This window comes from Musa acuminata, chromosome BXJ1-4 (assembly GCF_036884655.1).
Source record: "Musa acuminata AAA Group cultivar baxijiao chromosome BXJ1-4, Cavendish_Baxijiao_AAA, whole genome shotgun sequence".
Classification (NCBI taxonomy): domain Eukaryota; kingdom Viridiplantae; phylum Streptophyta; class Magnoliopsida; order Zingiberales; family Musaceae; genus Musa; species Musa acuminata.
This window is the reverse complement of record NC_088330.1, coordinates 9,281,469-9,292,287: the sequence shown is the minus strand read 5'-3', so window position 1 is coordinate 9,292,287 and position 10,819 is coordinate 9,281,469. Positions and strand designations below refer to the sequence as shown.

The 10,819-nt window shown below is 35.4% G+C and overlaps 1 protein-coding gene across 4 annotated transcripts; it reads left to right on the top strand.

Annotated features, from left to right (window-relative positions):
- The first annotated feature begins 501 nt into the window (after positions 1-501).
- On the top strand, positions 502-8,631 carry LOC135646214 (nicotinate-nucleotide pyrophosphorylase [carboxylating], chloroplastic-like). 4 transcript variants are annotated; one of them, XR_010499003.1, is made up of 11 exons: positions 503-876; positions 2,162-2,295; positions 2,380-2,443; positions 2,555-2,637; positions 4,027-4,110; positions 4,204-4,356; positions 4,991-5,167; positions 5,972-6,039; positions 7,131-7,246; positions 7,372-7,461; positions 8,288-8,631. XR_010499003.1 is itself a non-coding variant. In XM_065165541.1 (10 exons), the coding sequence occupies exons 1-9, from the start codon at positions 585-587 to the stop codon at positions 7,225-7,227; spliced, it is 1,152 nt and encodes a 383-aa protein (XP_065021613.1). In that variant the 5' UTR covers positions 502-584; the 3' UTR covers positions 7,228-7,246; positions 8,280-8,631. The 4 variants fall into 4 exon arrangements, 2 of the variants coding, with proteins under 2 accessions (XP_065021613.1, XP_065021603.1); XR_010499002.1 differs by having other exon boundaries at positions 8,280-8,631; XM_065165541.1 differs by lacking the exon at positions 7,372-7,461 and having other exon boundaries at positions 502-876; positions 8,280-8,631.
- The last annotated feature ends 2,188 nt before the right edge of the window (positions 8,632-10,819 follow it).

Below are 10,819 nucleotides of genomic sequence, written 5' to 3'. Positions count from 1 at the left end.
AATAGTTGATGCTTTATCCTTTTATAGTTTCAATGAATCATTGCAAAAAGGTTACAAGAGCGACATCCAGTGGCACCCTTAAACCTCAACCTTCCAAATATTACAGACTATACTGGCTCCCTAAGTTAGCTAGTTTACGTGCTAGATAATTTAGACACGTAGGGCTCACAATGTGATGCATTGAGGTGGGCACTAATATTCCTCGAGTCATCTTTCTCCTTCATCACCCCCTCCAAAGCAACAAGACATATCCGTTACAGTGGAAGGTGAACGGGCAAGTTAAGGGTCCCATCATAGACGTCTGGAGGGTTTGGATCATCCATCACTTTTGTTCCTATCCAATTAACGGTACGGATCATTTACGATGGAAGAATTCACGTCTCGATTGGTGGTTCGGTTCACAGACGTGGACGGCTGTGATATGGGATTGCGTGGTACCATCTTAAGGCACCATTGGAGAAGATCCGCTACCAGTACTACTACCTCCGAGATATCGCCCCCGCCCGATTCTCGTGTCCAATTCTCGCCCTTCTTCCTAACCGTCTCCCGCCGACTGAAAGCTTATAGACGCCGTCGAGGCGGCGATGCCTGCGATCACTTTACCCACCGCCGCCTCTTCTTGTTCTTTTCGTCGTCCCCTTGCAGCTTCTTTCCGATCCTCCTCGTTCCTCTTGCCCCTTCGACTGTTGCCCAGCTCCGTCCACGCTTCCCTTCGGTCTTCGAGCCAGATCATGGCGGTATCTGCTTGGGACGCCGAAAGGATCCCAGTCGCCGACGTCCTGGCCGATTCGATGGCTGTGAAGCCGCCTTCCCACCCTACCTACGATCTAAAGGCCGTGATCGCCCTCGCTCTCTCCGAAGATGCTGGCGATCGAGGTCTATTATCTCCTTCTCCTCTCCCGATACGCATAGTTTCTTATTTTTCTTCTTACTTTGGCAGAATTAGTTTTATGCTGGCTTAATTCTTAATTTTTGGGTCTTAGCATCCTTTTAATATGACTTTGTTTTTTCAAGTTTGCATTTTGATGCACTGGATACTCTAGAATTTGCCCATTTGTTTCTATAATACTGCCAAGTCGATTTTTTAATTCTTTTTTTTTCACTTCCTCATCTTGTGGCTTTATGTTCAGTTTACTTTTCTCTAAAGATTCAAGTTGTATTATGCATTGCACTTAATTGAAAAGATCTAATTTTTCCTATCTAATTAATAGGTGATGATAGTATGTACATCCGTCTGCAATAAAGTTAGCTGTAGTCTTGAATGCTTATGTTTGTCCACGTCCATGAATTTTTTGAATGTACAATCTCAACGATTGAGATTGATACTAGCACTGACTTTCGTAAATTTATTAGCATATTAGCTGCAAGAGAAGTTGTGCTTGTATGAACTTGGAACTATAAGCTGAATGGTTCTGAAATTTTTCATGAAATATTTAATTATAATATGATTCTTAACTGCCATAAAAACTTGTGACTTTATGTTTGGTATGGCATAATGTTTCTCAGCTACCCTAACAGATTTTCATCTTTATGACTATCACGGGATGCATAACTGTTATGTTCAATAACCAGAATGTTGCTCTGTTCATCCAGTGTAACATGAATCCTTAATGTGATGCATAGAGCTCTTTTTACTTTAAAGGAAATTCTACTGAACTTCTTATAAATGTAATTCTATGAACATGAAAAGGAATTATGCACTACCTTGAATCAGGGATTATAGTCCTTGAGAGACTAGAGCTCCAAGAAAATGATGTGTTACATCAGATCTCCATTGAAATAATGAGTATTATTCAAAGAATCATATCCTAGAAATTTGATAAGTAATAAATAATGAAATAAATTTAAATTTGGACCAGTAATGGCCAAAAGAGTAGAGGAAAAATAAGGTGCAGGCACTCAATAGTTTCTGTAGTCATAGTTTTGGCAAGAAAGAATTCTTTTTAAGCACAGATTGTCCATGCTTGTTTATTGATATTTATTTTTTGAACTTATAGATAATTTGAAGCTTATACCATCATGTTTAGGAATGTCTAACTTGTGTTTGAATGTTTTGATTCTGCAGTGCTGTGATCTTTTGACAACGTAATAATGGCAACCCTTTAGAATTCAAATGAACATATGATTATAATCTGACTGATACTTCTCTTTGTTGAGACAGGAGATGTGACTTGCTTGGCCACTGTTCCAAAGGATATGAAAGTAGAAGCTCACTTCATCGCGAAGGACGATGGGATTGTTGCTGGAATCTCTCTGGCAGAAATGATATTTAATGAGGTTGACCCCTCATTGAAGGTATAACTTGTGGCTTTATTTTTTTTCTAGATTCCATAAATGACTTTCATTTTCAATTGGAGACTTTCCAACATGTTTTGATAGGTTCAATGGTTTGCAAAAGATGGAGATCATGTTTGCAAGGGCATGCAGTTCGGCAAAGTATATGGTACGACTAGAGTTATATTTAGCTTGATCATTATACTCCATATGTACTCTATATACTAGTCAGTGCTTACTGATTCTTTTTCTTTTCTTTTCTTCTATTGTTCAATTTCAGGATGTGCACATAGTATCATTGTGGCGGAGAGGGTTGTCCTTAATTTCATGCAAAGAATGAGTGGAATAGCAACACTAACCAAGGTGCATCATCCCCCTGTATCAATTAATACTTGATTTGTGTGTTGTCTGATTAGTGACATCATGTATTTTTGTTTGTCATATGTAGTTCTGATGTAATGGATATAATAAGGTCTATAGTATGGAGCGGAGGTAGTGGTTGCTTAGGTTTAAAGACCTTCAAGTTATTGTGCATATACCAACTGTATTCAGATCAATCATATCTTTGTTACTGATGTTTAGGCTATTCTAGAAATCACCTCGCATGACAAATATTAGTTAACCCCATTCAATTGAACAAGTGCTTTTAAGGTAATGTTTATTTGGTCAACTGTAAATTCTTGTCTTTCATCTGATGGGCAGTATAATTCCTTTAGAAGAAACTTTAAGTTGTTGTTTGCAAGTTGCATATTTTCTGTTATTTTAACACCTTTACTATTTTTCTGTAAACTTTCTTGATTTTGTTTAAATAAAACAATTTGCTAGTGAGTGATTTATTAAGAATCTAAACACAGATTGCAATTTCAATCTTTACAAGGTTGTTCAGCTATTGGAACTGTGTGGTATATCAGTATGGACCTAGATTTCAGCATGGCAACATTGAATGCTACTGGGATTAGAAACAAAAAACAAAAGTAAAGATGATAGGGAGGGAAAAAGGGGGAACAATATACTTATGCATATTAACAGCATATCTTAGCACTTTTGTTTGTACTGAGAATCCTATTCCCCTTCGTCTTTCTTTTTCTTTGCACCTCATGATTGATGCCTGGACCAAAATGCGATATTGAACCTTACACATTGTCATACATTAGTTTCAACACTTATGAGATGTCCATCCCCATCTTCATCAGTGCAACTAAATTAAATGGTTGGGTTTTGGTGATCCATATGATTGTTCCATGACATGGCACCACCAAATTGACTACGATCCCATTTCCATATGTTGAAAGGCATTAGTTCCTGTTGATTTTTGGTTGATTTATTTTGCTTTTGAAGCTGCTTGACATTCTTAACGTCCACTCTGTTCTCTCTGTTTGTTTATTTGATCAAATAACCATCAACATTTTGAAGCAAAATTATAGAAACATGGACCAATGCATGAGGCTTCCGCCAACACAAAGATTGGAGAGGGCTAATGTATACATGCTTATTTGGGCCACCCTGGACTCATTTAATTTAAATATTTAAGTCTTGCACTAAATTCGTCTTTCTCAGCTGGATTTGCATTTTTACACTGATACTTTGGTCATTGTCATATGCTGATATTTTCTTCCATAATATAAATCCTGATTGATCTTTTTCTTTTTGTATAAATGAGCATGACTTTTCTGAAATAGTTTTGTAATATATTCTGAGATGATTTAGACATGTTTATGTATCACTAACATAAGATGTTGCTGCTCTCTTCAGGCAATGGCAGATGCTGCTCACCCTGCTTGCATTTTAGAGACTAGGAAAACTGCTCCAGGGTTACGTTTGGTAGATAAATGGGCGGTACTTATCATTTCACCTTTTTGTGCAGTCCTGTTTTAATAGTTAGTTAGTTATTGTGCTTAGTTTTGCTGACAATTCACTTCCTAAAATCAGGTACTAATTGGTGGTGGCAAAAACCACAGGTTGGGTTTGTTTGATATGGTAATGATAAAAGATAATCATATATCAATAGCTGGCGGTGTCATGAATGCTTTGAAATCAGTGGATCAGTACTTGCAACAAAAGAATCTTGAAATGCCTGTTGAGGTAGAGTGCACACAAACCCCTATCAGATGATATTGACATTTAAAGCCTTATTGAAGTGTTTGAAGCGATCATGGTGCCATTGTATAGTTTCCTTTGATTTTGGCAGAATATTTTTAAAATTTTCTTACTTCCACATATATTATATTTTAGCCACTAGTTTTCTACTTTAACATGTCAAATCAATCCTATATTTTCCTAAATCCTCACCTTGATTCTGATCATTAACAAGTATGATTCTACAATGTGCATTTTCTAGTTAGTGATAGTGAGTTTAACTCTGTACAGTTGGATGTGAAAGTGAAAATCATTTTCTTTTTGCAACATGAAATTTTTTTATAGGATATTGACTATAACATAAACAGAGTATTTTCTTCCTAAAATTCTGTATTTTCAAAGATTGATATGCCTTGTAAATGCTCACAGTTCATATGCTGCATTTGTTGTTACAGCACACGCAATTGCATGCTGTGCATGTGTTTGTTTTATAATTGTGATTATATCTTGGGAAGTGAATGACACCAACATTTCATACTTTCAGCCTGTCATGGCATGTAACATAGGATGCTTCACTGCACCACCCAATCCATGCTAAATGCTGCTTTTTCTTTGAAGCTAATATAAAAATATGAATCAGGTAGAGACAAGGACCTTGGAAGAGTTGGAAGAATTATTGCAATATGCCACTAAAAATAAAACTTCATTGACTCGGATTATGCTGGACAATATGATTGTTCCTCTTCCAAATGGAGAGGTGGATGTCTCAATGCTGAAGGATGCAGTTCAGCTGATAAATGGTAAATTTGAGACCGAGGTAACTGTCTACTTTTTCGATTACAAGTGATGTGTGCTCATATGACTAGCAATATATTATTCTCTGATCATGTATAAATATTTTTAATCATGATGTAAGTGACAACTTCCTACATCAACACTGATTGCATGTCATTATGCACTGACAACTTATTTAAAGATCTCTCAGGAAAGTAAGAAGGGGAAGGAGTGTGATTTGCTTTCCTTGATTGTTTTGCTACTTGTGCTTAAATTTCTTGATCCGAATCTTCATTTCTTTGAGGGGCCAGACATGCTTTGTGCCTTTTATGTGGAAATTGGAATGCAGAACTAAGAAACTACTTCCAAGAATTGTGGGATTTCGGTATATTTAATAAGATGGTGGCAATTTCATGTTATCTCAAAGTTCTTTCGTGACATAACTTGTTTCTTAGTCCTTTGTCTGTGTTTTGTTCTTGCTTTTGCTAGCTGATAAAATCCATTTTACATGGATGAAAAGTGAGCAAATTTCAAATCATATTAATCATATACTTCCCTTAGTTACTCCTCTTGTTTCCTGAAAAGATAATGATGCTTAACTGATGCTATAATGTATGTTCTTCCTTGGAAACCATCTTTTACTTTGTCATATATAAGGACACCTATTGACACTAACTTGCTAAGGTGACTATTTATCACAGGAATCTTTTTTTAAACTGCTAATCATGCAATCTAATCTATTTGAGGTGGCTCTTGAGCAACTTCCTGTTTGTTTATATTTTCTTTATAAATTGGACGTGTACCTAATTCACTTGAAGTATGTTGCTTGGACATTTAATGATGGCAGGCATCTGGAAATGTCACCATTGATACAGTGAAGAAAATTGGAGAAACTGGAGTAACCTATATTTCCAGGTAAAAAAAAAGTCTGTTAATATATAGAGTAGATGTTGGATTTATATCTTCTAGAATTGCTCTTTGAGATCCAAACTTGACTTGGTCAAATACTTTTGTGACTGCCCGTAGTGAGATCGATTTGTTAGTCTTGGATCAAGATTGGTTAATGACAAGCAACTTCCTTAGTTGACATTATAACATATAACTCTTGTTCATCTCGATTTTCAACACTAGCTGTCAATCTTTAAGAGTCTTCAACTACGTGGTGTTTCTGGTTTCATTAAGCAACTAATAGTTGATACTGTGGTTCTTGTTGATATAACAATGTACACTTGGATGCGATTTTATATCATACTTCATGTTATTAATTAGTGAGATGTCATTTCTTTATGCATTGCATATGTCAATTTCATGAAAGCCAGTATATTGATTTTACTATACTATTGCTCTTTTGATGGCTCCAAGGACTTGTACGGCATGCCTACTAAATAGGCACATGATCTAGAAATAAAAAACACAAGCTCAGTTTGAAATCATGATTAATTAACATATAATTAACTATTAAAGAAACCAATCAAATCAAGTTGGCACTCTTTCAGGTAAACAACTCAGGTATATTCTCTAGCTGATTCAGGTTCGAGCAGTAGCTTTGCATTTTTAAGGCATTTTATTATCATACATCCAAGATGACTAATAAAGATGGCATGGCTGTTAACATAATATTTAATCTAATGGTATGAAGCATTTTTTGTTACCTGAACAGTTAGATTTGGATCATTGTTTCAGAAATTAGATATATAACTTGTGTTTACGGGTTAGATATCCTACGATTGAAGACACTCCCTGATATTGAGATTCTCGACAGCTGTTTTACACCACTCTGCTATGATTCTGCTGTTGTTGAGCCTGATGCATATCACCAACAATTCATGTTGATTTATGAGGGCTTTCAGCCTTTGACAACTATCCCTTCTCCATTGATGCCTAGTTCCATGGTTTTGTTATTCACTCAGTTATTACATGACCTGACAGGAAAACAAGATACATGTTTGAAGAATTAGCATCCTCATAATAACAATAGTGACCAAGTTATGTTCATTTTGTGGCAGTGGAGCTTTGACACATTCTGTGAAAGCACTTGATATCTCACTCAAGATAGACACAGAGTTAGCCCTTCAAGTCGGACGGCGAACAAATCGGGCATGATCCGGGCACATTGCATCAGGTATTATTGTTACTGTTTGCCATCAAGTTCGATGATCCTGCATATTGTTTCTGATTTTTTATGATTCTGTTCCATGTCAACTATGATTGCTAACTATATATATCTTTATACGTTTTTATTTTCAGGTACCTTTGTTCAAATTTACATTTCAAAAAGCAAGTTCCGGACATAGATTGTGGCTTTAACAAAGTCTCTATGTACTTCGACAACTAAAGGTTCGAAAGATTGCACCTTTCATCTTCTAACAAAATAAGTAGTTTTGCTAGCAGATACCACTAATGTGGGCAGATAAAAATGCTCAAGGAACATCACAGATCAAAAAATGATATGTCTTTCTGGGGTTGCTAATTGAATACTTGTTCCCAATTCAGCAGTAATAATGTAAAATACCACCAAAATTGTTTGACAAGTCATAGTTTGTATTCATAGGAGTAGTTGTACTTCATGGAACTTTTCATGTTCCTCTATCGATAGGAAGTGGTCGTCGTGTCCATTGTCTTCAAGGTGGAGTCGTCATCCATCAATAGTATTCAACACACAGTAGGGTTCGACGAGAGATAATTTATCAATTAACTTTGTTAAGTTTGAAATATTATTGAGTTCAAATTTATGGATATAGCTAATTTTGGCCTATGTCGTGAGACATCCTTACGTGGATATAGCTAATTTTGGCTTATGTCTTTCTGAAATCTTTTATGGTCCCTTAAGAATCTATAAAAAAGAATAGAAAAAATGTTTAATTGGATATCCACAAGTAATCATTTCAGTAAACACTTGATAAATAATGTAAATTATAAACATAGACTTCATAAGCTCTGAATAGTCTAGGTTAGTTCACTATCTTGTTTCACAACAATGTCATGTGGGCACTTGTGGGTATTTTTGACTACAGCAAATCACCTTAGACCTTTTGTCGCATAATCGTTCAAAGCTTGTGAAGTTGTAATTTATATTGTCTATCAGTGTTTATTGAAATGGCTAGTTGTGGATTCTGAGTTAAACATTTTTTCTAACTCATTTTCTCTTTTGTAAGTTCTAAAGAGACCATAAGAGATGTCGGGGAGGTTGATCCTTTGTGGACAGATACATAAAGATGCCGCATGACTTAGGTAAACTAGCTAAGTCCATGATAAAATAGTATATCATTCTTACAAGTTGTTTTATGACTTTATCTACTTATGGAATAGGATTAAATCTGTGTTATAATGCCTTCACTTAAGAGGGTCTAATCTAGTGATGATTTTATGTCGTAATGTGTTTTCTTTTGTTCGTCAAATGATAGTCTTTTCTTCTCTAAGTCTTTCGTCATGTCTAATATCATATGATACCAATGTACTCTTTTGGTTCGTGGAAGGATAATTTTCTTGCTTGAGTCTGTCTAATAATCATCACGAGTCGATTATACAAGTCGATTGATTTAGATCACTAACCCAAAATATCTATGTTCAAATTAATAGTAATATATTTATTAATTATAAAAAAAATAATTTAATTCGTTGCTCATTTTCATATAGGCCAGGAAATTAGTAACGGAAAAAAATGATTATTACTAGGACATAACTTATCAGGCATGCTGGAATAAGAAAATAAAAGAACATGCGTCGTAAGGTAATCAAAATCATATTAACGGAGAGCAAAAGGATCGTAGAGAACATCAGATCAAAAGTGAAAATTATTTTGGTAGTACGAAACAGATGGATTACGGATAGAGTAATAGCATAAAGAACAACAAACCATTATCCCAATCATTAATTGCGAACTATGCCTACATGTAAGAAACGATTGGTTTGTCCCATTTCGTTCTTCTTTGCAGGATTTATGAGGACTATTATTCTCCAAACCTCATTACTAAATAGAAATAGGAATTTATTAGAATCACAAATTCTTTTTAGTGTCAATAATTCTAAACTCTCCTCCATTAAAGTATTAAAATCTTATCCTAAACGGGAAACGAGAATGACTCTTTCCTTTCTTAAATTATTCATTTTATATTTAGAAACTTCATATTACTAACTTAAGAATCGAAGGATCTAAGTCGAAAAACCTCTTTTATCCTTATCTTCATGCAGGTGTCACCTCGAGAGCACCATTCTTTTACCTCAGGAGAATAATATTTTCACCTCGGATCTATCTCGAAGATACTTCGGATAATCCTATGCACATGAGTCTAAATAAAAAAAAATAGAAACATCTGCCGTCTGCTGTGACCGTAACATCAACAGTCAGGTTCACATGGAAGAGGAAGAAGCTATACTCAAAAGCAAGGAGGCATGGCATTCACCACATGACCAAGAAAACCCACAAGCCACCATCTTGATATGCCAAGTTCTACTCTTTTCAGATGAGACCAGCCCTTGGGAACCAATTGCCAAGGATGCCCTCAAAAGATCTCCTTCCACAAAGAAAGCATACAGGTTGATGTGTCAACAACAAGAGGCCAGCTTTTGTGAAGACAAAACATGGAAATGGTGGGCCTTTCAAGAAGAAAAATAGGGGAAGATCATGTTAGCTATACTGTTTGCATGTGAGATGATGAAAGAAGAAATGCATCAGATGGTGGGACAGAAGTTCTACTTTCGAGGGAATGATAGTCTTTAGGCTCCTGCAGCTTTGCCAAGTGATCAGATGATGTCCAGCATTAAAAGTATAGGGACAAGGACAGAACAGTTGGGAGGAAGAAATGATGATGGAGTCTATTTATTAGGTTAGCCATGTCTCATAAGTATTTCTAAACACATTTCATTACAACAATGACGATCGAGATGATCCATTAAATCGGTTGCATTGGGCATAACAATCGATTCTAAACTACGATTAAAGCTCCGACACTAATCGACTTTGTAGTTGAATTCATCCCAAATCGAACTATAGTAAGAATCCTATAAGCTAATACGTACTCGGCTCAATTACTACAGCTATTGGAGCGGCTGAATTGATCCTAATCAGCCTATAAGGACAAGTACTACTAGCGTATGTCCTTTGCTCTCTGGCGTCCAAAGTGAGATAGACATAGCTACATGAGTGATCCTATTGATTTGGGTCTTAGTTCAGACTCATCAGGTGAACGAGTCAATCATCCCATCGAATTGAATATTATAATGAATCCTTCCTACTATCCACTATAGTTCGTCTCAAAATTTAATGTTTGTGGTAACAAATAGAAGAGGTTGTTGAGATTCTCGTGACTAATTTGATTGGAAACATTACTATTACCATCACAAATCAATCAAATCCAATCTAATTGTTAGTTACCAACAATCTAATTCTTGGCCACATTGCAATGGAAGTCAAAGGACACGTCAAAAACCCTTCACTTGCTCCTACGTTTTAGTCTTCCTAATTTGATTGCATATTTGGAGATGGAGAAATTATTACTTGTAAATGCTTAGATGAACTGATAATATTGTTGTAATATTTTCTTAATCATGAAATACGAATGTATTTCCATATATTTCCTTATATTTATTGAAGAAATATTTACAAATAGATGAATATATATATATATATATATATATATATATATATATATATATATATATGTATGTATGTATGTATGTGTGTATGTATATATGT